This window comes from Eucyclogobius newberryi, unplaced genomic scaffold, assembly GCF_026437365.1.
Source record: "Eucyclogobius newberryi isolate DKJ021-1_F unplaced genomic scaffold, fEucNew1.0.hap1 SCAF_8, whole genome shotgun sequence".
Classification (NCBI taxonomy): Eukaryota; Metazoa; Chordata; class Actinopteri; order Gobiiformes; family Gobiidae; genus Eucyclogobius; species Eucyclogobius newberryi.
This window is the reverse complement of record NW_027316500.1, coordinates 14,860,362-14,887,955: the sequence shown is the minus strand read 5'-3', so window position 1 is coordinate 14,887,955 and position 27,594 is coordinate 14,860,362. Positions and strand designations below refer to the sequence as shown.

At 38.2% G+C, this 27,594-nt stretch overlaps 3 protein-coding genes across 4 annotated transcripts; 2 read left to right on the top strand and 1 right to left on the bottom strand.

Annotated features, from left to right (window-relative positions):
- Positions 1 to 1,165: 1,165 nt before the first annotated feature.
- Positions 1,166 to 20,593, top strand: mcph1 (microcephalin 1). Its single transcript, XM_072437037.1, has 14 exons — positions 1,166 to 1,239; positions 1,313 to 1,404; positions 1,489 to 1,607; positions 1,685 to 1,766; positions 1,846 to 1,957; positions 2,041 to 2,172; positions 2,280 to 2,354; positions 3,135 to 4,274; positions 4,673 to 4,758; positions 5,921 to 5,958; positions 6,125 to 6,287; positions 6,367 to 6,444; positions 19,418 to 19,655; positions 20,241 to 20,593. Exons 1-14 carry the CDS (start codon positions 1,203 to 1,205, stop codon positions 20,291 to 20,293), a joined length of 2,445 nt encoding a protein of 814 aa, XP_072293138.1. The 5' UTR covers positions 1,166 to 1,202; the 3' UTR covers positions 20,294 to 20,593.
- On the bottom strand, positions 6,897 to 16,095 carry angpt2a (angiopoietin 2a). 2 transcript variants are annotated; one of them, XM_072437038.1, is made up of 9 exons: positions 15,589 to 16,095; positions 12,141 to 12,296; positions 10,922 to 11,043; positions 10,602 to 10,840; positions 9,656 to 9,795; positions 8,982 to 9,083; positions 8,578 to 8,744; positions 8,076 to 8,206; positions 6,897 to 7,083 (listed from the first exon to the last, which is right to left on the bottom strand). In XM_072437038.1, exons 1-9 carry the CDS (start codon positions 15,853 to 15,855, stop codon positions 6,911 to 6,913), a joined length of 1,497 nt encoding a protein of 498 aa, XP_072293139.1. In that variant the 5' UTR covers positions 15,856 to 16,095; the 3' UTR covers positions 6,897 to 6,910. The 2 variants fall into 2 exon arrangements, with proteins under 2 accessions (XP_072293139.1, XP_072293140.1); XM_072437039.1 differs by having other exon boundaries at positions 9,656 to 9,783; positions 15,589 to 16,085.
- A 946-nt stretch (positions 20,594 to 21,539) lies between the features above and the next one.
- On the top strand, positions 21,540 to 27,408 carry agpat5 (1-acylglycerol-3-phosphate O-acyltransferase 5 (lysophosphatidic acid acyltransferase, epsilon)). The gene is made up of 8 exons (XM_072436361.1): positions 21,540 to 22,321; positions 22,636 to 22,705; positions 22,769 to 22,884; positions 22,962 to 23,051; positions 23,358 to 23,448; positions 24,213 to 24,374; positions 25,287 to 25,410; positions 25,570 to 27,408. Exons 1-8 carry the CDS (start codon positions 22,103 to 22,105, stop codon positions 25,793 to 25,795), a joined length of 1,098 nt encoding a protein of 365 aa, XP_072292462.1. The 5' UTR covers positions 21,540 to 22,102; the 3' UTR covers positions 25,796 to 27,408.
- The last annotated feature ends 186 nt before the right edge of the window (positions 27,409 to 27,594 follow it).

Here is a 27,594-nt window from a genome sequence, read left to right as displayed (position 1 = left end):
GGTAATGGTGAATAGTCTAGATTTGTTTTTATTAATTCAACTGTACACCTGCGTGCCCGATTATTTTTAATTACTGTACCTGACCCAAAACTTCCAAATCAAAACTTACCTTGACAAAATCTCTCTAATAGCAAGTGAAAGACGATGACGTTTTATGTTGATTAATTTAGGTTCTTTGTCTTCCTTTTTTGTCTCACTAATTTTCTTTTACATGCATTTCTCCCTCGCCTTTCCCCTTCCACCTGCCACACGAAGTCACACCTGAAGCCGTGTGAGTGCTTTATAAGCCCGTCAGTAGCTGTATCTCGCTCCAAACGTGAACGTGACGTCAGCTCAGAAGGAAGTGACGCAAAGACGCACGGAGCACGCACGCAGCCTATTTCCCAGAATGCACCATGTTACAAACGCCAAGCGCGAACGATGCACGACTTTTGTTCAAACTAAGCAACAAACTACACAAAAAGTAAGAGAATGTCATTTCTCACAACTAATTTCTGTATGATTGTAAAATACTATATTTCCCAGTTGTGTTGCATTTGCATGTGTATTTTTGGTACAGCTGACATTTTAGTGTGATTTTTGGAACTAGCTTCTTTTTCTAGCTAAATATATTAGCATATTTATGACCAGTTCACACAAGACAAAATACCTCTTAGGTTGTTGTGCCATTAAGAGGGACTATGTCACCTCTGCTTTGCTTTTTGATTATATAAATGGAATGTCATAACATTTGTTTGTCAGAAGTCAATGGTCTTTCCTAGCAAAGGGACATTGGGTTAACTGGCTATTTAAGGGAGCATAATATTATAACATTTACTTCTCTGAGCTTTTAACCAAATTATAATGAGTATTCCGCCGTCATAAACGTACTCGTAATTGTATTTCATGATTTATTCAGGCCTGTTTGAGTAATCCTATCTTGTCCCAGGAAATTTGTCCTGCCGTTTGAGGCTCCCATTTACATGTGATTATTTAAAAACATTAGAAAGAACATGCAAATCTTTTTTTGAGAAGGAAGTCTCAATGGAACCATTTCCAAGCAAATTTAGATAAATATTGCAATTTACAACGAACAAAATGTAACATAATGATCAACGTATGTTATAAGTCAAAGTAATTGCATTTAGTTGAGTTCTGAATTCACTTTCCGTTTTACTCTGTGTCATGTTTGTAGCTAACCTTTAATACTCTGACGGCCTGTAATGGCCACCACCAGCAACCTATCCTCAGTTCTGAAAGGTAACATTCATTTTTCTAGTTTGCACGGATTTAAAATGTTGTTTTATTGTAAGCTCTGACTTGATGTGTGCAGATGTCGTTGCTTATGTGGATGTGTGGTCGTCAGACAAAACTGCAAATTACTCCAAACCATTTGTTCAACAACTGGAAGAAATGGGGGCTCAGGTACGTCCTGTGGCCATCTAATTATTTATTAATGAATACATTTTTGTATGTTGCACACACTTATTTAGAGTGTTTGTTTTGCAGGTGACAAAAAGATTCACTAAACAAGTGACTCATGTAATCTTTAGCTATGGGCATCCTGCTACGTGGAGGAAAGCAAAACAGAGTAATGTGAAACTTGTCTCAGTTCTGTGGGTTGGCAGGTACAAGTAAACCTATTGAGTGTGTTAAATTCAGGCACAATTTCACACATTTGAATGATCTATATTTCTTCACTCAGGTGTTATGAGGAGGCAGTGCAAGTTGGTGAGGATCTATTTCCAGCTTTAAATGAAACCAATCCAGTATTAATGAATAAAAAAGTGAGTGAGAACATTGAACTCATTAAACCTACAAATGCCGAATAAAGCGGACAACTAAAGCAGTGTTTTGTGTTTTTAGCATCGATGCATGCAGCCCAAAGATTCACCTGAAAAAACCCCGGACAATGACAAACGCCTGAGAAAAAAACTGGACAAAATGATGAAGGACATCAATCCTATAGAGCCGCTGGGTGAGCATTTGTCATCCTCTGTACTAAAACATGCAGTTCATACTCTATTAGTTATTATTATTATTTTTTTTTTTTCAATACAGCTACAGACTTTTCACCAATTATTATTGATGAGGAGAATGGAATCATTTATAGTCCGGCTTTAAAAAGGTCTGATTACATGGCACGACGTTTAAAGGATATGAAAGAAAAGCATGAAAACATTTCTCCTACAGGTAATTGTATCTCAAATTGATTTTTTTGTTGTTTTTTTTTTTTCTGGATTGCAACAAGTACACAGTGTACCAAGCACAAGTACCACAGTGATTAATTTTTGTTTTAGCATCTCAAATTGTGGAATCGCCCTCTGGACTGAAGCCTTCCCTGGGAAACTCGCCAACGATCTTCAAACTTCCATGTAAGCAAGTCAGTTATACTAGAAGATTTGAAACATGCAAAACTTTTTGAGACTTTTTGAAGCAGTTAACACTCTTTACCGCTAGTTTCATAAATTAAGATTTTGGTATTTGTTTGTTTGTTATCCTTCAAAACAAAGTATTTCAGATTGCAGAAGTGATTAAAAAAAACATTTTATAATAAGGTTTCATCCTTTGTCAGATTTTCTTTAAACCAGGGCAGATAAAATCCTTCCCCACTGAGTGTGTGGTGGGGTCGCAGCCAAACCACACCCTTTGCAACAAAAAAAGTATACAAAGTATAGTGTTATATATGTTATGTTACATAAACATTTTCATAAACTTATAGTGTTCAGAGGAAGCATTTCAAATCCTAGTCAGGATGAGTCCATGATTTTTTTTAGCTGGTGGATATAGTAGTATTCCCTCCTTGAGAGTAGGACTTCCAAATGACCACCTCTTGGACGAAGTCTAAGCTGTTCAATCGCAATATAGCTCAATGATGAAATGGAATGCTTGAGTTCAAAATGTTCTGCCACAGGATAGTTCACGTTTTTACATCTGATTATACTTCGATGCGTAGCAATGCGTGTTTTTAGTGCCCTGCTTGTTTCCCCACATTGGCTTTTCCACAAAGGCAGGTAATAACATTTTGTATGGTAAGATAATATGTTGGACTTGCATCATCTTTCTTTCTAATCCAACCCAAACAATAATGGCAGAGAAAGAAAAGAGAATTTTAACTTTGCAAACATGATTAATTACCATTTTTGTAATTATAGATGACCAGTCCGATGATGACTCTGGTCCCTCTGTGGCTGAAACGGGGTCTGCAGCTGAATCTCCCGCGAAAGAAGAAGGAACATCACTGCCCGACATTAAAGGCCATGAACGCTTAAGGAGAACAACCTCAGAACAGCCCTGGATGTCGCCCTGCAGTCAGGTGTTACTGAAACAATCTGTAAGTCCTGTGAAATGTCCAGATTTTCAAGAATATGAGGATGAAGAAGAGAAAAGGAAGATGAGTTCAAGAAGGGCATCAAGAAGGATATCAATTAAAAGAAGCAGTACGGAGTCAATTAAACCTATTCTTTTTATTGATACTCCTGACATGCCGGGCACATCTGACAGCAAAAAGTGTAAGAAAGTAAGCAGGAGGTCTACAATCAAGTCTTCTAGCTCGGCTTCAAAGGAGATCAAACCATATCGTAAAAGTACAAGCAAAGGGGGACAGGAAACGACAAAAGGCAACAGATCCTGCACAGAAACAAAAACACAGGTACCTATAAATGTGAATTATACTGCTACTGATGATACTGCCACTGCTGCTGCTGCTGCTACTGGTCACTCAATCAAAACTACCTCCCCAGAACAAACCGACTCGAAACTGACTCCTATTTTCTCTGCCTTGGTGCGACCCCCCACTTTACCCTGTGAATCACGCAAAGTAGTGTCTTGTTCCTCTGGTGGAGATGACGATGTGTTTGAGGACTATTTCTCTCCCGCTAACCTCAAGCAGAAACCAAAGAAAACCCTCTCCTCCAGCCAATCTGTGAAAGCATTTCAGCTTCCCTTTGAACTGGACACCAAGAAAATAAAACAGAGAAGGAGTGAAAGCGTTTTGCATGAAATGAAAAAGAGAAAAACGATAAAGAACATGTTACATTTAAAAGACTTTGATTCACCGGATGCTTCTGAAAGGCAGAAGGACGAAAATAAACTTCTGTCTGACCTGGCTGGTGACAATTTGAAAAAACAAAGCCATAAAAGTGCGGTGTCGTTCACAAACATCTGTGCCCCATCGCCCTCACAACGCAGACGACTGTCACTGTCTGTGGAGCCAACAAAGTCAGAGGAGACCGACGCTGCTTTGGAGCCGCATAAACAACCTGACGGCCGTGTTCAGAGCAGCTCTTTGACAAGTGAGTAAAGGGCCACAGATCAACGGGATACATTCATCAACATGGACTGTCATGCAAGGGAATGGGATTTAAATAATACAACCAACACATGCTGCACAGGAAAGTCAGTTTTACATCATGTGAATTTGTGGCTAATGCTCATCACTGAGTCAATTAGTCAATTATTAATACAGTAATTTGTTTTATATTTCAATTAAAATCTTAATATTATATACCCTAAAGTATGGCTGTTTGTGTTTTTGTTAGTCATTTAGAACACCAAAGACAAACAATTATTATCTGATGAAAGACTGCATGGGTTGAGGGTGGCAGAGCAACATGTGTAGATGGATAGATATAAAAGGCAGTGGCAGCACTCCCTCTGACAGCTGCATCGTTTGTTTTCTTTTTAAATGAAGGCAGAGGAAGTCTAGATGCAGTTGTCAGTGAGTTAACGCAGACTGAAGAAGGCACAAGTCTCCAGACGATGGTCCACACGACAAAGGTAAAGATTTATGTATTCATTTTGACACTTCTGTTGAAGCTGCATGAGCGTGTAATGACATTTTAGTTTTGTAAGTAATACTAAATTAAACTGTCTCAGTCTAATAGACTTGAGAGTGCAGTTAGTTTGTTTATAGTGAAAACATATGAATCTTATTAGTTGATGTAGTTCAGTAAAAAACAAAAGTTCAGAGACAAAATGCAATAATTCATACTATCCTAGTAAACAATGTGTTACATTTGTTAGAGGTGAGAGATATATTGGCAAAATATATGCTCTTGCTCTTGTGATTGTTGATTTGGTGAGTTAATCGTCATTAAGCCAATATAAAGAGCTAATTGAAAACAGTGCAGCTTTGTTAAAGATATCAAGATTTAAAATATAGAAATATCGCAATATTCATTTTTGTCAATATCGCCCACGCCTTTTATTTGTACGTTTGCAGATTTTACCTTTTTATAAAAGCCTAATTTGTCTGGACAGTGCTGTGACTGATGGTCTCTGCATCTGTTGCACATTTCTATTGGATGAAACGGTTTGAAACATCCAGACAAGTGGTTCTTTCTAGTCCAGAGGGTTTCCTGAGTTTTGAGTCTGATGTCATGGACCACTTCCTTTCCTCTGAAATGCACCTGGGGCAACTTCAGCAGGCTGAATACAACAATATTTCACCGTCTGTCAGGGTTTAAGGGTTTAACTTTATAACCTCGAATTCATAACAAAGCTTTTCTTAGTGCTGGTGAGTCCAAGCTTTCTATAACGTTGGCCAAAATCTCTGTTAAACATATGGCTGTCTAAAGGTTGTGCCAATTAGAGTGTGTGGTTGTAGAAAGCTGTGCTGTGCTGTGCTTGTGGATTATTTTGGCAGCGCTCTGTGCGCAGTGGGCCTTAACCCCTGACTTCCAGCTGCTGCAGCAGATATGAACGTGTGGCAGGAAACACTGCAACGGCCTGTTTACTGCCGCCGCTCAGCTGTTTGTGCTGCTGGGATACAACCAAACACAGCTTTAGCTTCTGTGCTTTTACTGCAAACTATGCGTACTTAACTGCAATGTTTTGCCTTCGCCTCACTTCAAATTATTTAGCTTCTGAGGATGTTATTTAAAATGAACGACCTGATAATGCCTGAAATGACTAACCTGATTTCTTTGTATTTGTTAAGGCAGCAAGGACACTGGTTATGACAAGTATGCCCACAGAGTAAGTCTTAATCATCCTTCCCAATTCATCTACATTGCAGTCATTCCAGTCAACTCTGTAGTATTATTTTTTTGACATTACTTTCATATCAATTGAATTATGAGGTGACTTGGATCTATATAGTAGTTGTATTGTGTTGTATTTTACTGTGATTTCTTATTTGCAGTAAGCAGAGCACGGTGATTCAGGTGGTCAAGGCGCTGGGTGTGTTCACGCTCGTGGATGAAGTTAGTGCAAGTACGACTCATGTGGTGTCAGGTGGTCATCGCCGGACCTTGAATATCCTCCTGGGCATCGCTCGAGGCTGCTGGATTCTGTCTTTTGATTGGGTACATCACTGAACAATATGGCCAGGCTCAAACATCACACATCCTTTTAATTCAATGTTTTATTTTCTTTGACAATTAGATTCTTTGGAGCTTGGAGAAAAGACAGTGGATCCCAGAGGAGCCCTATGAACTTTCAGACAAATTTCCTGCAGCACAGGTTTGCAAAACTGAGAAACGGCAAAAAGAAAAATGCAATATTAAAATGATCACAATGGAGTTCAAAACTAAAACCTAGAAGACAATATTTTGGATACTTCTTTAAACTTCATTAAGCATTACCTACATGTATTCTGCAAACCCTTTAACACATAAATACAAATATACACTTATAGACCAAACTTGTTACACAAAAGTATTTTACAATCTTAAATAATTTAGTATCCTGTAAAATATCAATCAGTAGTAACTTTAAGGCCATCTTTGTACCATTTTCTACATCCGAGCAGCAGTAATTCATTCCTATTGGCTATATTTTGGTGGACAAATAGTTAGGACTTGGTTGTTTATAAAAGGCTTGTTTAGTTTTAGATACAAGTTCACAAATTACAATTACAGTCACTGAGCTTTGTTCGCGATAATTAAGTGAATGTCCTTAATCTTTTGGTTGGGTTTGGGTTACGGTGTCAGAGAGAGCTTGAGAAGTCGACTGGTCTGATCATCATTGTCGTGCTTCGCAGTGAGTAACCAGAGCCTTTCCAGTAGTACCATTTGATTCCGTTGAAGCGATTTGAGTTTTGGCCCTGCTGGTAATACATCCCATTCAAATTGGAAGGTCCACAGGCATCAAACCACCAACCTAGACGAGTGAACACGATACAGAACAATTACAGTGCAGTGCAATGCAGTTTGTCCAGAAATACATTCAGGTTTGCACCAAAAAGTTATTCACATGCCTCCTGCAGTTTACTCTTGTCTTGAAAATCCTACAACTCTGACTCATTTAAATTAGGTAAAATTAATAATACTTTAAGATTTGCCCTGTCATGAGAGTCAATGGCTGTTGATGCCAAATAATTTGCAACGTATTTTAATTAGAGATGCAAAAATACACAAATCTCATAGTACAGAATGATCACATTCATTTTGCTGTACGATATTTATAGCAATATTGTGAAGAGTCAGAACAGAATTGTTGAATTGATACGTTTAACTTTTAAAATGCATTGACTAGCCTTTGGTGCGAATTATTACATTATATTCCAAAGATTAAGAAGAAAGTGCTAATAACATGTTGTCTGCTGTGAAATGGAGCAAAGGATCATGGTTTTTGTAGTTCTGTTTCTTTAGCTGTTGTACCAACTGTGTATTTAAGCAAAGAGGATAATAATTTAATATATTGTGACTGCCCACGTTATTATTGTGAGACTTGACGATATAATATCCAGATATTTTGGTTATTGTTGCGTCCTTAATTTGAATAGTTCGAAGTAAAACTCAACCATTGTGCTACAAGAAACGTTTTCAAAAAGAAGGCTAACGACACTGTTATTTGGTCCACTCAGACTCAGAAAGTGGCAGCCGAGGGCTTTTCAGGAGAATGCAGGAGGAGGCTTCAAGGAGCAGAACAAACTCGAGCCGTGTTCCCAGCCCTCTTAATGTCAGCTATTGTTGGAGCTAAATTCTCCGAGTCGGACGGTGATTATCTTAATTCTGACTGTGTTCCACGGCCAAACGCCCCTTTAATACCTCTGAGAATATTTTGCCCACTTGGGTGAGACAGTGGAAGCTTTTGGGCATTATTGGTGTTGTAATGTATTTCCCTCGTGGCTTGATAGGAGCGTTTCTTACCTCCCGTCGTAAGCTGGGAACATTTGCAAACACACTTGTCGTTGTCCGCGTCCTTTGTACTGAACTCGCTTCCTGGCTGGCCGATGCTGCTGATTTTCCCTGCGGTTCCACTGTAGCCTTTAAGGTTTATCCTGTAATGAAAGGGCTGCCATGATTCCTTATCCCTCTATGATGATAAGTGCACAGCCTCTTTCACTGCCTTTTTTGCTGTTTTTTAAAAGTGTGTATTTAATTCTGTGTTCATCTGAAGAGTTTTCTGAATTATGACTTAACAAGATGCCTTTCTGAGACTTAAAGTTGCTTTGCTTGTGTAACAAAAACTTTTGGAAAAGCAATTGGAAGCAGACTTCAAAGGAACAGAGTGTGATAAGAGAAAACATTAGTATTGCTGATGGGCTCGTCTGTCCTTAAGTTAATGCTAGAGCTACAAGAAGCACAGATTATACAAAACACATTTGCAGACAACACAGAAAACTTTTCCTTTGATGTCGAAAGTACTCACCTGTAATTCTGTGCCTCGCTCTCTATTGAAAATTGGTCGTATTGTGAGAAGCCGGAGTTCGCTTCCCAGTCGTTCAGTTGAACTCTTAATTTGTAAGGATGCACATTTGTCAGTTTGTAGACAAAATCATTACCAAGCCAGTGTTCTTCAGAAGGTTCGCCAAAACCCTGCCAAAAACATGTATCGATTTTTTTAGGAGAAATGAATAACAAAATCGATCAATACCAAAAATGAAGCTTCTTTAAATCAGTTTTCAGTTATAGAGCAACAGCAAAGTTTGACCAATAACAGCTTTTTGAGGCAGTCCAAAGTCGCGCTTTACTTTTCTGGACTTTTTTCAATTGAATTTGGAGAGCAAAGCGTATCCAAGGTTTGACTTTACTACAGGAAGAATTTGCTCTCACCTTTTTGTACTCTTGCCACATACGGTGAAAGTCAACACGGCCGTCAAAGCGTTTTTGTATCAGAGTCCAGCCTCCTCCATCCGTCTCCATGTCACAGAAGGCCTTCCAACACAATTTGCATAAACTCACATGACCTCATACATGAATACCACAAATGTTCGCTTGAGATAGAAAGCAAAAGTTATCACGTTAAAGTGAGAGAGAGGAAGCTGTTTAATTTTTAAGACTGCTGATTAAAGGTGCACAAAACGATAACTTCTCCCTCCTGTGATTCAATTGGGTTTATTACAATTTAAAATATTCAGCATCTTAAAGGATTTTTTTTGGATGACTTGTGTGGGCGCGTTTACAGTTTTATTTTAATCACAAATGGTGGTGTGCAGTTGAAGCAGGATGTACTGTAGAGCTCCTGGCCATTTTCTGCCATATGTCCATAGAGTAACATACAGTATAAAGCAATGTGGAATAAAGTAAACAAAAGACATAGAACAACCCGATAAACTGCAGAGTCACTACTGGTAAATACATTTATCGCACAAGAGTCAGAATACTTTTAAGATGCTAAATACTAAATTTGACATGTATTCAAATGTTTCTTGGCGTTTTCTTGGCATTTCCTTCATAACGTCATCATTTCATTTGAAGTTTGTCCCACAAAGATTTGGAGTTCTCACCTTGACCTCTTGTGTCGAGTCTGGGAGAGTCAGAGTGTAGACTCCACTTTGAGTATTTCCCGACTTAAAGACGGCAGCACAGTCGACGTATGTATTTGGAATATCTTTCATCATGGCTGTTTTGGTTTCTGCAAAAATGTCTTCAGAGTTAATTATATTTAGAATGTTTTAGTAGAATATAGAGGTCGTTTACATTGTAAGACGAGATATATACCGTATATATATTTTTTTTTAGAACGAATTGTTTCTTAATATAATCTTCAGTACTATTTGCTAATTGTGAATCTTGCTGCTATAATTGACTTTGCTCCTGGTATTGTTTTTGCTGGTTTATTTTTGCTTTTAAATAAAATTTTCATAATTGATTGTTAGGACTGCGCGATATTGGAAAAATGCTAAAATCGCTATTGTAATTACATTTGCAAATGATGTTTTCAAATTGGTATTCATTTTGGCTTTTAACATCTGAGAGAAGAATTAAATCTGAACTGCTAAACTAACACAAGAAACCCTCCATGCATTTCACATTGGTTTCTAAAGGTTTAAACTTACTTATTAGTTGTTCGTAGAGATTCTGTTTAACAAACAATCTTTGCCAATTCAAATGTCGACTCGATTGTGATATATTTTGCAGTATTAATTAATCGAGTATTGAATCTATATCATAATCTGAATGGACGTAATTGGCAAATCGCAAAGGCAAAGTACCACAATTTGCCATTCACGACAAAATATCCTGTCTTCTTCTGATTAAACACTGCTATCCCTGTAGTTTGCATGTTCTGAAATGTGATTATTGTTTTAGTTTGTCAGTTCATATTTGTCTTTTCTGTTGGGCGTGTTTAGAATGTGCACTTTGGGCAGAATATTTTTATTAAAACATAAAGCGCAATGTCAGAAAGATCGCCGTTAGATAATTTCCCCAAATGCAAAGTGTGCGTCTCACCTGCGACTGTTCTCACGGCGATGGAGTGAATGAGGCTGTTGACCGAGTCCAGGAGCTGCTGCTGCTGGTTGTGCAGGACAGTATTGTTTGTGGAGACTCTGAGGAGCTGCTGCTGGAGTTGTCCGATCACTGCCGTCTGTCTCAGCAGCAGAGCCTCCAGCTGCTGCTTCTCCTCGTGCAGAGTCTTGAGCTCCACCTGCCTCTGACCCTCCATTTCCTCCACCCTCTTCTCCAGGTAACTGCGACAAACGGTGCCAATGGGAATGCTTTAAATGTGTCCGCTCTGTCGGCAGAAGTGAACGCGAGAAGTATAGACTCACCTGTTCTTGTCGTTCAGTTTATTTATCTCATTGGTTTGAACTATTACTTGTTTTTCTAACTTGTTTGTTGACAGCGCGTTTTCAAGTAGCTTCTTCTCAAGTCGAGTTGTTTGGCTTATTACCTAAAACAGAAATAGAAATTGTTGTTCTGAAGATACGCAACACTGGAATAACAAGGTATATCTATATTTCTAATGGTCCATGGGTTAGGGTTTGATATAAGAAATGCCATATAAATGAACAATTCAAAACTAAAATTGGTGAAAGGTGCTCAAAGCTGGCGTCTATGAACAGGAAGCTGAACCCCCTGAATAATAAAACTTACAAAGCTGCATAAAGATTTGGTAAAAAAAAATAATAATAATACACCTGACAGAAATGTGCAATGTTATCCTCTAAAAGGAGAATAAATAAATTGTATTTATTTTCTTAAGGTTTGTGTTAATTTTACAGTTGATGTTTGCCTAAATGCCACCTCAATCTTGTGGAGGAGAATGTTTGTTGTAGACATAGTCCATCTGCCACAACGAGGAGGCATAGCATTGACTTCCCTCCTGTAGTTTCATATGAGGAAACATTGTTATAATCTGTCTGACTTGGCTGATCTTTGCGTCCTCTAAGTTTTTCACGCACTTGTTCATTCATCTAAAGCGTGAATTAAAACCATTGTTGAAACGGAAAGTCCAACAAAGTAAAAAAAAGTGACCAGACAAATCTAAATGAGGGAAAGTTTAATTCCATATAGACCAATGAATTCAACAAAACAAGGGGTTGCGGACCTTGCCTCCAAAGTTTGCGGTTTAGAGGAACTGAACTCAGCAGAAAGCGTCTGTTTATAGATCCTGGGTTTGTGTCTGTATCGGGGCTGGTGATGTCTTTGAACAGACGGATGTGTGATTGTGACAAACTGATAGACCCTTACTGTGGGAATACGGCCGTGCTAATAACAGGAAATGCATGTACAGTTGGCTCACGTAAGGTCACTGATGTGTAGCCACAATAATAACCCAACACTGTTTTTCACTCTAGCATTTGTGTAATGCAGAGAGAGGAACTATGGCGGAATGAAAGTGGTGCGGAAAATATTTTTGTTCCAATGCTTCAAAAACAACTCTATGTGTTAACAGGTGCAGTGCCCTATATTTCCCCCCTGGCTCAGGGTTTGTTTTTTATTTCTATTATTTTTTTCATTGTGCAGTTCAGACGAAAAGGAACATACCTGCGTCTCCACATTGCTGAGTTTCTTTGATTGCTCCACAGTCTGGCTCAGCAGGCTGGCTCCTATTTCTATCATTGTGGCTGTGTGGTTCTGGACGGCCGTCTGTTGGATTTGAACCATGTCGTGCTTCAGACTGTCCTGTATGTAGTTCTCCAGCTGAAACACAAATCGCACCAGTTCACTAGTGTCCGGACTTGTCCCCATTCGGGAAACACAACAGGTTATTAGAGACTCGTTCGTTGGACTGGAGTTGCTCACATTGATAGAACTTGCTGTCCTTTTCCAATTTATTAGTGGTAACCATAGAGACCCATAGTTCTTGTGTCAATTAAGGCGTGACGTGACTTTGTACTGTGCTGCTTTGTTCCACTTATAATTAAAGAACATTGATGATTAGAGCTGTCCCAATTAATTACATTTTCACTGAGATCCAGTTGTTTCAAATTGTCATTGATCAGCTTCTTTCTCTTTGATCTACAGCCAATCTTTTGTCTGTAAAATCTGTGGTTTAGAGCGAAGTTGAAATTAACTCTTTGTCATTTTGTGTCGCATTCGTTATCCTGCACACTGAGTTTAGGAGGGATGTGCGTGTCGCTTTCCTCACTAATTGAACCATTTACAGACATTTTTGCACATTCTTGATGCATTGTTTGAATATCATTATCGAGATGATGCAAAATAAAAGTATATTTAAACATTGAGATTTACTTTTACCATATCACCTCTAAACCTAGACCCTAAACTCCATTCATCCGCGGAGAAGTTTATCTGTTGGCCATATAACGCAGTCCTATTGATGATACACGTAGAGGTGGTGGTTTATCTCCTGTACCTTTTGTGAATGAACAGATTCAGAGCTACACCCGTCATTAAGGTATTTCCGTCTTGGAGGTGTTCCTGAGAGGCAATCAGGTCACACGCCTCGTAAACAGGATGGAGTGATGAGTGAGGAGTTACATCCTCTGTGACGCGGCCGCAGACCACTGTCCAATTATCACGGCCATCTGTCGGAGCTTTGCAAGGCATTCGGTGTTTCATGTACGGCTTTCCAAAACGTCATGATTTTTCTCACAGCATGTTTGACCAACTATTGTGATTACTGCCTGTGTTTGTGGACTTCCTGTTTGTTTGTGTTTGAACAATTAATAGATGTTTGGGAGCTCGTCCTGTTGACTCACTCTTTTTGGCCTTGTTGTTGTTCTTGACCTTTTCAGTTTTATCAAAATCTTTTTACATTCCACATGCATCTGTAGTGCTTTTTGTTTGTTTGACATGCATTGTGATTACAGTTTCATCTGCAATATTAATGCACATTTCAGACATGGAAAGGAGCAATAACTAATGTTTGAGAAATGTATTCATCATTTATTCATACAGGGAAAACCCAACACTTTTTGTGGGCACCCTGTTAAAAACAGAATACAGATTTAACAAACACAGGCTATCCAAATAAAATGCCAAAAAAACAATCAATGAAATTAACAAATACATAAAAACACACCTACACATACACTATGAGATAAATCATATAACCAGTGCTATCATTAAAATAATTTACCTTTTTAAATTGTCTGTTTTGTTCCTCAGACGGTGAGCAAAGTTGCTGAAGGCCTTTTTTCTTAACCCGGTACTGACGGTGCGATTGTAAAATAGTGAAGTGAAGTGAATACTGGATCTGAAGTTCAGCAAATATTCTAAATAATCAGGCAAAATGCCAACAAGAGAAATATGAACAAATAAACTAGTTCAAGAACCCGGTGCATTTCAAAACATATTTGTAGAGGTCTAAACTACAGGTACAACAACATTTTTCTATGAACAGAAAATGATTATATTTTGTTAATTATTATTTTTTGACTTGGCTATTTGATTTTGATGTTCAGCTCTATTCTGTATCATTGGTCCAGTGATTACTATAGATGGCCTTTCCACCATGACGATACCCGATCTTGTTTGAATGATTGGTTTGGAGCTTAATTTACGTCAAATCTGCCCCAGGGCAGCTGTGGCAACCATGATTTACCACCACTGAGTGTAGATCGAATGAATAATGCAATGATAAACGCTTTGGTGTCTGAGTGATTGCAAGTATTTTACTGTTATTTGTTGTTGATTTTATTTTTCCTTTAATAATTCCGGTTTTAATTGCCTTACTAAAATGGTCGGTGCATGTTTTTTGACGAGGCTTTGATTTGTGAAGCCGCTCTTTTCATCTTGTTTTTGTGTGGAAGAATGGCGTGAGGATCAAGTGCTCTTAGTTCTTCTGTGATGAAGCCGAGCGTTTTTCCAATGCCAAAAGGAATGAGCGATGGCACAGTGAGACCAGCTTTTCTCTGTCTCTTAGAGTTTGCTCATTAATCAGACACAGGAGGAGGAGGATGGTGGAAATGTGCCTGCAACAAAAGCTGCATTTCAGCTTCTCTTTTTGACTAAAGTGTCATGAGTGAAAGGGAACTCTGCGTCCCACTGGCACGCACCTGTGACAGTCTTTGTCACTCCACAAGTCTCCTTTTGTGCAGAACACACCCTTGACATGTTTTTTTCCTTTGAAACTTGTTTAAACTAGTTTTAATAAGTTTACAGCCAATTTTAAAAAGTAAACTCTTCTTTGCTATAATCTGGCATATATACACTGTAACTGTTACAGATGTATATCAATATTTACTGTCGCTCTCAAATTAATAAATAAAAGCATGTTGTTTGGAGCAGAATTTTACTGATTAAGAGTTGATGTTTGATGTCCATAAAATTAAGATCAAAAGTTGAGTAATTTTTCTTTATTATAAAAAATATATATATTTATAATTTCAATTTAGTTTGAAATCATCACTGAATAATACAATGGGGGAAATACATTTGCCATAATTTAAAACATACAATTCAGAGTTTATTTTATTTTTTAAGTGGTTCCCAAACTTACTTGGTCACATGCCTCAAAGAAAAATATCTATAGATGCTGCACACATTATACAACATATAATAGTTTTTTTTTTTATCATATTAAAACACACAATCATATTTAATTTTTTTTGGCACGCTTGGGAGGTCCAATCAAACTCTCCTCACTTGGTCATTCTGCTTAGCCCTGGGGGTACCCCAGTTTGTAAACCACTGATTTAGACCATTCATGCTGTTTTTGCTTAGTTACTCTCTTGACTCAAGTAATGGCTGGTGAATGTCTTTGTGATAGAACCAGAAAAAAATATTGTAAAACTATATATTGCCTTATTGCAATAACAAACTTAAATGGAGCATTTAGCCCTGAACTAAATCACCCAAGTTCAAGGCTCAGTTATCTTTCCTTTGCCATGTACACTTGTCATGTCCTTGTTTGAAATGTAAAGAGAAGGTTCCTCGTATATTCTCGCTGTATTGTTGTTGCATTGTCAAATTAACAGTAGAGCAAAATAATGATCCTAAAAATGTGATAGTTGATCCGAGCGTTTACCTTGAGCAGCCACTGTGTATTGTTCTCCATGATGCTCTCCAGTTGTTGCAGCCTCACTGAGGACTCGTCACTGTCCATGGGCCCGTCCCTCTGCACTGGGTCACTGTAGCTGCCTTTACACTTGTCCTGCTCTGGGAGGAGAAAGGTGTAGCTGCACGGCCCGTTCTGGATCTGATACTGCCTTTTACCGATGTTGGCATCTAAACCGTTATAGCAGGATCCTAATGTAAGGCACACACTTACAGTCAACACATTTATGAGCAACATTTTAGCTTTTCCTCTGGCAATTTATGAAGACAGAAAAAAAAATAGTTTGAAGTTCTGTCCCAAGTTAAATTGAAGTGTCCCGGCCTTGCGTGTGTGCTCAGTAGCGGAATGAGGATCTGGACGTAGCAGTTCCCTTTAGGTGACCAGTGCCAGACTGCATGTGTGAGCCTTTCATCAAGTCCCAGTCCAGATACTTTGTAGCGCTGCCCAGAGCCCCCTTTCTGATTAGCCAAAGCACTGTCCCAACCACGCCTCCTCTGTGGCCGGTCACTGAGGTAAAGATTCCTCTCCGAGCTTACACTAACATGACACAAACTGCACACACATGCATTACATTACATACACTGCTTTGTTATATCCTCCAAGAGCCACATGTTTGTCCGTGTCACATTAAACTGGACTCAGGATGCAGCTGTCCCCCTCCAGTGCTCTCAGGGATTGTAAGCCGTTCATTCACGATTTCCCGGCGTACGTACAAACACTTTTTAACGGCACAGTCCAAGGAAACTGACCATAGTCTGACATGGATATAATAGAGCTCAGGAACGAACGTCAAAATCTTTTCTTTTTTGGCCAGACGTGCAAAACCGCCATGTAACAAAGTAAACAAACGACCCGATGAACTGCTGGGTCATTACTGGTAAATACATTTATCACACTTGTGTCAGAATACTATTGAATGACTGCCATATTTAGTATTTTACATCTTAAAAGCTCTGTAGGTTTAACATTTGGCTGCACACATTCCACAACAATTAAAAATTCAAAACAAATAATTTCTCTTTAAGTCAAACTCAAAAGGTTGCCAAAAAGAAACTGAACTGAAATTAGAGTTAAAGTGGTTGATTTTAGCTTTCTATTGTCTTGTCTTCAAAGTAATCCTCTGCAAATAGTCCATATTTTTAATTGATTTTAATTTCCATTCTATTATTTTCAAATGTCCATCAATTTATGTTTTATTGTTCATAATAACTTCAGTAAATCAGAATTAAATTGTCTCAGGACAATTGGACAGGACAGAAATGCTTCATGTTTTGCTGTAACCTATTTGGATTGTACAGTAGAATTGTAGGAAGCCGGCTGATGTAATTTGTTTCTCTAAAAGGAAAATGAACATATATAAGATGAATTGCAAAAGGGGAAGGAGTGACGGTTGTTCCAATAACACAGTATTTCAGGTGTTCAACTTGAATCACTTCACAGTTCTTGTTGTGGTGTTTTACAAAGGAAGGTGTATTTATAATCTGTTTAAACATGTCGCCTCCGGGAGCCCTTCATTGATTCATAACGGTCTCAGAATTACCCGGCGCTTTATTTGTTTTCCTGTGCTGTCAAGAGTTCACACTGCTGCCTCACTGCCTCCAGTTACAATTAGGAACATCACATTCGAATGTTATGTTTATTTTGAGAAGAAACATTGCGACTTCACAATTATTTTTAAATACTTTGCTTTCATTCGCAAGTTTAATGGATCATCATTCCTTACTAACTTTATGGAATCGAACTTTCTGAGGGGGAAAAGGCCTGATTGAAAAAAACACTATCATATCTTGTACCGTTACATATCCGTTCCGTAGGTCTTTCCTTCCTGCTGCTGTCAGACTTTATAACAAAAACTGTTAGTACTGAACACTCGCAATACTGATTGACAATTCTGTCATATGTGCAATTGCTGTTGGAATTCATGTGCAATTCATGTGCAATTACTGTGAAATTCATGTGCAATCTATGTGCTGTCGTGACACATATTCATGTGCAATTACTGTCGTGATCACATGCAATGGTATTTATGTATTTATTTATTCATTTGTCTATGGGAGATTTTATTTATTTATAGGAGATCTTCTACTGAAAGTGTTTTTCAGACTTCCTATAAGTGATCTGTTCTGTTCTTCTGTATCTACCTCTGTATCTACCTGCGTTGCACCAATGAAATTTCCCCATGTGGGACAATAAAGGAATATCTTATCTTATCTTATCTTATATCATATCATATTTTTTGAAGAATAGATTGAACTGAGATTCCCCAGTTACAATGAATAACAAAAGGTCTACTGACAGTAAAGGTGCACTATGTAACTTTTCTGAATGGTCTGCCACCTGCTCATCTCATGGCAACATTATTATGTTTTATTTGCCTAAAATGTTCCACTGTATCCAAACTTGTCTATATCACCTTTATTCAATTACACAAAAATAATTTGGCCTGTTGGCGTTACCTCCTTGTCCCCATGGAGATGGATAACTTTAATGCCATACTGTAGATAATTGCTCCACGGTCTCCTCGGTGACAAGATTTCAGAATTTCTACCAGAAAATGTACAGCTTTAAACAAACGTTATGTTAGTTTGTGTTTGGCGCTATTATTATAACAAGATCTTGTTTCTGAACTTTTAAAAAAATCCTTGAATATTTCCTGTAAGTCAATGATTAAAAAATTACTTTGTCTATATATCAGTTTCTGCCAAACAACATCATACAGATCGGCGCAGATATTGCATTGACTGAAAGAGGCGGTTTTGAGCTGAAAATCACCACAAACTTATTTAATACTGATAATTAAGGCAGTTGGTGCATGTTTGGATTTGTGTACTTTAGAAACTAGAACCAATTGGCGGCAGGTGGCAAAAAAACAGTCCTTTTCTCCATTTTTGAGAGTTTTGTGATGTGATGTGTGATGTGTAAGTAAGTGATTTGTCTATGATTTTATTGGATGTGGCTAGAAATGAGTACATCAGAGACAGATTTGAGATGTTTTGGAGTCACATTGATGGTAGGGCGGACAGTCGAAGGATGCCGAGTTTAAAGCTGCCTCACAAAAATTATAGGGAAGGCCAAAGCTGATTGGAAAATAATTCGGCATAAATAAAGCTCTCCTTCTGAAGCGTCGAGAATATCTCAGTCGCCGGAAAGTCTCTAATTAACCTACGTAATTGAAAACACCTGCACATCAGAGCAGTGCTGAAGTGAACCATCCAGGTGTGATTGACAGCTCCCCCTTTCACCTTTCTCCCACTTTCTCTCTCTCTCCTTGTTTTCCTTCTTAGTTCTCGACTTGACGCTTCCTCCGTACCCGTCTCTCTTTTCCTTCTCTCTCTCTCCATCTCCCTCTCGCTTTCCCCTTTTCTCTCAGTCAGTCTCTCAATCTCTGTGTTTTTAAAGTTATGAAGCGGTTACTGCATGAATACTGATATTTTGAGTTTATAATCCATAATAAGAACCACTAATTAAATTGAAGACCGCAAAATATCTTTTCACTTCAGTAGAAAATAATTATATTTATTTTGAATGAACATAATTTGTAGCATGATTTGTGTAAACATTTGGTCATATTTTTAGGCTAATTGCAGTTCCATTTTTACTCATTAGTCCGTTCAAAAAGACAAATCGAATGTACCGAGGACCAACTGGGAATAACACTTGAGCCCACACAGACTGGGGCACCTGCCAAAAATATTGGCACTAAATATTTGTAAATATTTTTAATGTTTATTTTATTAAATATATATTGGCCAATACTGATACAGGAGCACTTTCACTCCCTCCCTCTCGGTCTCCTCAGATTTGCAGACTCCAGAGGCACCTGTCCGCGGGGGAGCACCAGCAGGACTTGTTCCAGGACCAGCCCTCCATGTTTGTCTCACAGCTCTCCCAGCCGCCCCCTCAAAGCCTCGTCGAGCTCATTCAACTCTGCGGAGGAACTGTGTGCAGAACTGTCCGCCAGGCCGGTCTCTGCATCGGCAAGTACAGCGGCAGGAGGCCAGAGGGGAGCAGGGTGCTGTCGGAGCAGTGGGTGCTTGGTAAGAAATCTACCAGGGTTTCCCGTTTAATAGAACAAACAAGCAGAATGAATTATAACAGATTTATGAACGTCAGAGCGCTGCTTAACCACTCGCATCACATTGTGGTGGTTTTCTTGTAAAACGTCACAGTTTAACATGTGAAGTGGGAATCCCTCGGCCATCTCTGAAGTGAGCTCAGTGGGATTTTCCAGTTCACGGGGCATTTTTTCAAGTCAGAGGTGGGGAAAACGCAACCATTAGCATTATCATTGCTGTTTAACATTTCAACCAGTAAATATTTTTTTATCATCACATTTTTTCATCATGGGTTGCTTGCTCAAAATTGTCTGAAGAGAGGCAAATTTTTACTAATTGTTATTTATTTATGTATATATAGTTAATATTTATATTACGGTAACTGAAATGTTGAAAATAAGGTGTTATTAATGACATTTTTACTCCAAAAGTTGAAAAAATAATAATTCCAACAACAAGCCTCTGCTACCATAGTAGATTCAGTGGAAAACACTGCCTTGACACAGAAATATGAACAAAATTATTGACATAATTTTTTTATTGATGTCATTTTTGTTTATATTACAGACAGTATCACTCATTTGAAGCTGCTGCCTTATGACGACTACACTTTGGACTAAAAGGAGGACTGTATAAATAAAAGGGCTGTAACTGAGGTTCTGGGGAAGTATTCTTAAAAAAACATTTCATTTGTTGTCATTTGTTTATCCTTTGTTATCCGGAAACCTGCTCTATCTCAGGATTATGACGTGTTACAAAACAACTTAAAACATCACTGTGAAAAACATTGCCTTAACTCTCACTGCTTTCATTGGTTATGAAGAAATAATTCTCTATTTCTGTTGAATTAGATGTAATTAACACTGAATGTATTCCTATAATTTCATGTCATGCAGTATTAATAAAAATGTAATGTGATGGATCACTATCTTTTATTAAAAAAAAAATCTCCCTACTTTAGATTCTGATTCTATGACCTTGCTAAACCTACAGTATTTCTGGAGACATCTTTAAGCGCAACAGTCTGTACTGGTCATGGATGTATTATATTATCATGGTCTCCCTCCATGTGAAGGCAAATTTGATAAGGTTTCGCTTTTATTTTGGTAACTTCCTGTGACCGGAAGTATCAGTGACCCGAAAATCTACTCTGGAGTAAAAAAAAAAAAAAAAAGGTTGTGAAGTAAGCTATGGTGAAAACATAAACACGGTGAAAGATCAAGCTACAGTCGACAGGTTAACAATGTTTGTAATATGAATGTATTATTGAACCATTTTGAATGCTTATTTTACAAATGTATGCAAAACAGTTATGCTGATGCAATTGGCTAGTAACTGTGATGTTATGGGAAAATGGTAATTCTTTATTTGTTCTTACCTAGCTCCAGTCTGACGCTGGTTGAATGACACGAAATTTAATCAATAAAAACTCACTAAACCAACAGTTCCCTTTTTGAATCTAACTTTTGAACTTGCTCTGCCAGTGACCGCTCATGTGATAATGTCAAGCATATGAGACAATAATGCGTGTGCATTCGATTTCTTTCCGGTCTGATCTCTCCTTGTGCTTGTGGCTCGTGGACCGTCAGTGGTAAAGGTGATCCACAATGACGTGAGGGAACGTGAGTGCATCTGTTCCTTGAAACGCCGTATTTACCGCAGTGAAGTGCCAATTCTGCGCTTGAATTTTAGAGAAAGAAAAACATTATCTAGAATAAATATTGTGATAAAAGTGATATTTACATCTCTCCTGTATGGATCTATTATATTATCTCCTGACGTGCAGTAGTAGTGGTCGCACGTGAGCCGTTCGAATTGGCTGTGTCCTGCGGTCCCTTGGCCAATGGAAGCCCTCCTTGTTGCAGCGTGAATTAGTGGTTTGGCTGCACGGAGCGGAGGAGGCGTGTGTGACATTTCCCAGAGAGGTAGCAATAGTTCAAGCAGTCCTAGATATAATAGGAAGACTACTATTTTTGTTTTGCCTTAACACCAATGGAGAGGTGTGGATCTATGAACTGAAGCTTACACAAAGAAACACGGACTGTTTAAAGAAGAAGCATTTATGGAACTAACTTTTCGCGATCATGTTATTTTATGCTAAAGCACTTTTCAAACTTTACTGCTTTTGATATACCTCGTAAAGATTATTTTATACGACTCGTTGTTTGGATGTAAGACTTAAGACTGCCTTCTGTATCTGCTCACAAGGTTAAAATTAGCATTAGCCACCGGTTAGCTTCTCAATCTGCTACTGCAGCCTTTTCTTTTACATTGATGCTGACTTATAGGGGTATTTGTGCTGAAAATAGGCCAGGTGCAGTGCAGATAGGACTCGCTGTCCATAATTGAATTGCAGTGTTTGCAAAGTGTAGCTCTCAGACTATCAGATTAGTCCTGGAGTCTGGATCAGGGCTGCTGTACTTGGGAACATGCTGCTCTCTCTGGTAGTGCACACGTACTCTTTGCGGTACTGGTTTCCAGCCACTATCATGCTGGGGACAGCTCCAGCATACCTCCTGTCATGGGGAGTGTGGCGCCTTTTCTCCACGGTCCTCCCTGCTAGAGTCTACCACACTTTAGATGACCGGCTGTATTGTATTTACCAGAGTATGGTCCTATTCTTCTTTGAAAACTACACAGGAGTAGAGGTAAGCGACCCGACAAACTACACATCCACATGTGTAACTGTAGATATCTGCACACATTGCAACGCAAAAGCTTTGCAAACAAATAGAAAATGCAACAGTTAGTTTAGGTGTGCAAACGTGAAGCTTGTTTGACATGTCCTGATAATCCAGATAAATTGCATTCTTTTGCTCCACTCCTAGCATTAAACACATTTGGATAGTTAGCTTGTGACGTACAAGAATTACCAAATACAGAATCAGTGTATAATTCAAAATGTGTGTCTTTTTGCTGTATATAATACATCAGCCTTCATTGAATGATTCCTCTGTTTTAGATTATTGTGTATGGAGATATACCAAAGAAAAAAGAAAATGTGATTTACCTTTCCAATCATCAATGCACAGGTAAAATTGAAAACGTCTGTGTTTTTGATGTATTGTTTCTAAAGTCCTCCTCTTGATCAAAAGCTGACTGGATCATTGCTGACATGATGGCCATCAGACAGCGTGCACTTGGTCATGTTCGGTACGTTCTCAAAGATGGGCTCAAGTGGCTTCCACTTTACGGCTGGTACTTCTCTCAGGTAATACGGCGGTATAATTTTAAATGTAATTTAAAATGTGCATTGTTATCTGTCGTTTATTTGTCTTGTATATTTAGCACGGAGGAATTTATGTCAAACGCAGCTCAAAGTTCAACGAGAAGTCCATGAAGAAGAAACTACAGAGACAAACTGGAGAAGGAGCACCAGTATGTTTCTGTCACTGTTATTCAGAATAGAAAAGCCATAACTTAAGCATTAGCATTAAACTTCCTGTGATGCTTGGCTCGTGCATTCGATAAGAACCTATACAAGTGTACATAAGGGAAATCTACTTAAGCACTTTCAATAATGCATCTGAGGCTAAGCTGTAACAATATCGATCAATTGCAAAAACAAACTGCATGCTGAATTGTATGAGTAGACAGTTTTATTCAGAGTTAATTGGGTCACACTGTGTAAATGTTGACAATTTACTGTGGTTGGCTTCGTTAAGTTTTGCTTCTCCTCTACAGATGTACCTTGTCATCTTCCCAGAAGGAACTCGCTATAATCCGGAGCTCAGGAGTGTTATCGCTGACAGTCAGGCTTTTGCTCAAAAACAGGGTAACGGCACAGTTTGTTTTTGCATCTTCACCTTCAAAACACATGTTGAAATAAATAATATTTCACTTCACATTTAACTGTAATTGTATTTATACAGTTTGTGCTGTTAAGTAGGCTCTCAAACCTTCACTTTGTGGAGATTAAGTCTCTTTCCAAAGCTCCAAATATCACCTTCCCCCATTAATCCAAATAAATCACAAGGAGGAATTATGCGCTCATGACATTATCTGTTATTAGTGAGGCATTAGTGGCAGCAGTGGTTTAGAGGCAACAAACAGAAATCTGGCCCAAGAATGCACTTACACCACGTTACAACATTCAGTCATTTATTATGAGTACCGTATTGTGTGTTGTGTGTTGTAACTCTTGAGTTACAACAAAACCATTTTATAAGCCTATATAATACTGTAGAATAGAGCTTTTTTTTTCTTTTCTTTTTTCAATATAAAAATGTCAAATCACACAGTGGACAATGAAGATAAATTAATATCGCAAATGTTATGAAGATTTGAAAGTGTGAATATCCAAGCAACTTGCAGTGTTAACATTTAAGGGTAATAGACTGAAAGAAGTGACGTAATAACAGCAATATATTAACCTCAACCATTACATACAGGCATGAAATGGGATTGACACTAATACTAATGGATTTCCAAAATATCCTTTCACTATTGTCATTGGAATAATAAAAAGAAAAACAGTATTGAGATTAAAAATAAAGTTTGAGCAGGGACCAAACTGAGCTTTCTTTGTTTTGCCCAAAGGTCTTTCAGTTCTCAAACACACACTGACCCCTCGGATGAAAGCGTCGCGAGTGGCTTTAGAGGCGATGCAGGGCCATCTGGACGCGGTGTATGACATCACTGTGGCCTATGAGGGTACTCTGGACAGCAACGGCCACAGAAAACCTGCTCCATCCATGCCAGGTAAATGTGTGCCAGTTAAATTACTAACCTTTCATAGCGTCTTTTTAGATAAATATTCACACTAATTCCCAACAAAAATATATTTATACGACCAATTGGTTTCTGAGTTCGTTTTTCCCAAAATAAAACTAAAACAAATAGTAATCAAAACAAACCTCATCAGTAGTGTTCCCTTCCTGCAGATTGACTTTGTTTAGGTGTTTTTTATTCTTTGGCGTTCCTGGGTCAATAAACACTGTTTGAACAGGAAAAGAAAACATCCCGTTTCTCTCGCAAGTACACATCCAAGTGTTTGGAAGAAAAAAAAAGTAGTCTTCCATCACGCACTTCCTGTATTGTTGGCCAATAATATTTTTGGTAATTGACTTCAATATCACAAAACTGTTATTCTTTGAAGCTCAATGGGCACTATATATAATGCTCCTGGTGGAGGGTCCACCCCCCACTTCTCTTCACAGAGATGTTATTGCATTGCCTGGAATGTTTTACAGTATGGCATTACACTTGACAAAGTTACAGGTCAGATCTGTGGAGAATGTATGTTTTTCATTGTATCGCTTTCCAATCTTAAAACCAGCAGGTAGCAGACCCTCCACCAGAAAAGTGAAATGGTGCACCTTTAACTGTAAAATGAACAATCTTGATATAACTAATTGTGAGAAACTTAATAAAGGATTATATGTTGTGTTGTAACTATTACTGTCATTCTGTTGTATGTTTTTGTTGCAATACTGAGTAACCCTAAAGCACATTTGCAATTGTGTGTTGTAAATGATTAGGCTGGACTTTCTGTACTTATTACTGAGTTCATAAATCAGTGAGTCATTGTCACCTATGTTGAATGTACGTGCCGATTTGCTGAAAGGCTCTTCCTGTTTTTGTTTAGTCTTTTTATTTTTTTATGTTTGACAGAATTCCTGTGTAAAGAATGTCCCCGTATCCACATTCACTTCGAGCGCGTGGACATTAAGGAAATTCCTCCAGAGCCCATGTTTTTCCGCCGTTGGCTGCACCAGCGCTTTGAGCTCAAGGACCGGTAAGAGGCTGGTGGAATGATTCATGTGATCTTCTGTCATAAACACAATTTAACTCATTAATGCTAACCTTTTCTTTGGGGGGTAAATAAAAAATGTTCCGTGAATTTCCAAAAACTAAAGCAAAGAAAACATTCTAACTCTGATATCTGTTTTCTAAGGTTGCTGACAGATTTCTATGAATCGGAGGATGCAGACAAGATTTGCAGGTTCCCAGGAGAGGGCAGACATTCCCCCCTGAGCCTGTCTAAAACAGTCCCATCAGTGGTGATTCTTGGAGCGCTGACACTGCCTTTACTGCTGACTGAGGGCGGCAGGAGAGTGTATGTGAGGACCTGGGTGTATGGGACACTGCTCGGATGGCTCTGGGTTAATGTCTTTCCCTAACAAAAGCTGTAGCTGTAGCTCACATATTCACGCACAAAAGAGCAGACAACAGTGCCATTTTTCTGTATCAGAACACAAGGTATATTACAGCTGTGGAGTGGCACAGTGACGACAAGCTCCTACTGTCCCAGCGTTTTCTACTACTGTTCTCGGCAACACTGCAGGTTTAAAGAAACGGTTTCGTGCCCTAAAAAGAAAAAAGGTGTCCCCTCTAAACTAAATATTTAATGTATCTATTTAATGGTGACCCCTAATCAAGATTATATATCCTGCATGCTTTCATTGTCATCAATCGTTGATAAGTGACAAAAGTATTAAATAGTAGTTGCAATAGGCTACATTTATTGAAATAAAAGGGTGCCAAGTACAACAAACGTAATTATGACCAGTATTTGTCTGACGTACAACAATCCAGCCTATTCTTAAAGTATTACAAATTAAGTGCACTGACTTATTGATCAGTTGACCATGTTTTTATTCTTGTTTGTCTCACAGGGATCATGCACTTTGCTTTAAATGTGGAATGTGTTAGATTTAGTCAATTTAGTTTGAGAATTTTAAATCCTGAAGATATTTTTGACTCCAATAGATAATCAAGAGGCATGTCTTCATTTTTAGGGGACTGAAAAGCCAAACATTGCACCTTTTTGATTTGTTTCCCCCAGTTTTAAATTAAACATATGACCTGCCCTCCTCTGTCAGAGTTCATGAGATTGCACCAGCTTCTATTTTTTACCATGAAAACTACATTGTTTAATTTATGTTAACGGTTATTTACTTTTTGCTGTGTATTATTTAATGTGTGTCTAACAGCCACTAATGTTGAATGGTATGTTAACACACTGATTGAATTTTTATAGAGGAAAAGCAGGTTATTCATGGAAATGTAGCTTTACTTTAAACCACAAGTTATTGCTAAAACATGGGACTGTTTGCCACATATTTTTATTTTATTTTTACATGCATTTGTTGCCATTGCACAAAGTATTTTGTTTATTGTGTGTTTTATATACATGATGGTACAGATGGAAACTTATTATATGCATTGATTCTTATGTTATTGCTCATAAAATAGTATCTACCTATCTGACAAAGCCATGTAAACAGTATGTCACAGGTTTTGTGCACTCAAAGCCATTTATGTTACCTGTCATTGTATTATGCTCTTATTGTCTATTTACGTTTACTGTTTTTTTTTCACGCGTCACTTTACATTTGTCTTGTCCTGTAGCGTTTAGACTTGTTTCCCTGTTGTGAAGTGTGGATGTACGTTTTTACATGTCGCTGCAATACCTCACGTTAAAAATGATCCTTGTGTAAGACATTTGACAAGTATTTTAACACAAGATCTGACTAACTCATCAGGAAACCGCAGACTGACTGTACAATGCCAACTGCTGGAAATGTGTGCCTTCTCTTTGGAGGAGTCTGTCCTCAGCCCTTAAGACCACAGTCCGCCTGGTGACTGCATGTGACGCAGCCCAAACTGCAGAGTGCTTATTTTATTCAAATAACGCTTTGGTTCTAACTTTCTTGTTCAATTTGGAACATTTTAAAGTGTGGACATTTTGGTAAAGGGTGTCTGATAAATAAAGTAATCTGGGGGGATTGCATTTCCGTTGATTTATTTAATTTTCCTTCAAGATTTTGTTGTTTTTTGCTTTCTTACGTAACATTGGGCAGTTTTTTGTACATTTGTAAATGCATTATAAAAAACGAAACCTCAATAGTTATGTACTACTTAAGTACCTTAGGGGAAGACGATGTGTGGACGTATTTAAAGCATTGCACTCACATTT

What these genes read in the sequence shown, in the direction of transcription:
- mcph1 (XM_072437037.1), top strand. Translation starts at nt 1,203, where the DNA reads ATGGCCACCACCAGCAACCTATCCTCAGTTCTGAAAG. An exon ending in ATGACAAGTATGCCCACAGA is followed by an intron (nt 5,959 to 6,124) that starts GTAAGTCTTAAT and finishes TCTTATTTGCAG; the next exon opens with TAAGCAGAGCACGGTGATTC. An exon ending in GTCGGAGCAGTGGGTGCTTG is followed by an intron (nt 19,656 to 20,240) that starts GTAAGAAATCTA and finishes TTTATATTACAG; the next exon opens with ACAGTATCACTCATTTGAAG.
- angpt2a (XM_072437038.1), bottom strand. Translation starts at nt 15,855, where the DNA reads ATGTTGCTCATAAATGTGTTGACTGTAAGTGTGTGCCTTACATTAGGA. An exon ending in ATACACAGTGGCTGCTCAAG is followed by an intron (nt 12,297 to 15,588) that starts GTAAACGCTCGG and finishes TTTGTGTTTCAG; the next exon opens with CTGGAGAACTACATACAGGA. An exon ending in CGCCGTGAGAACAGTCGCAG is followed by an intron (nt 9,796 to 10,601) that starts GTGAGACGCACA and finishes TTAACTCTGAAG; the next exon opens with ACATTTTTGCAGAAACCAAA.
- agpat5 (XM_072436361.1), top strand. Translation starts at nt 22,103, where the DNA reads ATGCTGCTCTCTCTGGTAGTGCACACGTACTCTTTGCGGTACTGGTTT. An exon ending in ACGGCTGGTACTTCTCTCAG is followed by an intron (nt 22,885 to 22,961) that starts GTAATACGGCGG and finishes TTGTATATTTAG; the next exon opens with CACGGAGGAATTTATGTCAA. An exon ending in GGCTTTTGCTCAAAAACAGG is followed by an intron (nt 23,449 to 24,212) that starts GTAACGGCACAG and finishes TTTTGCCCAAAG; the next exon opens with GTCTTTCAGTTCTCAAACAC.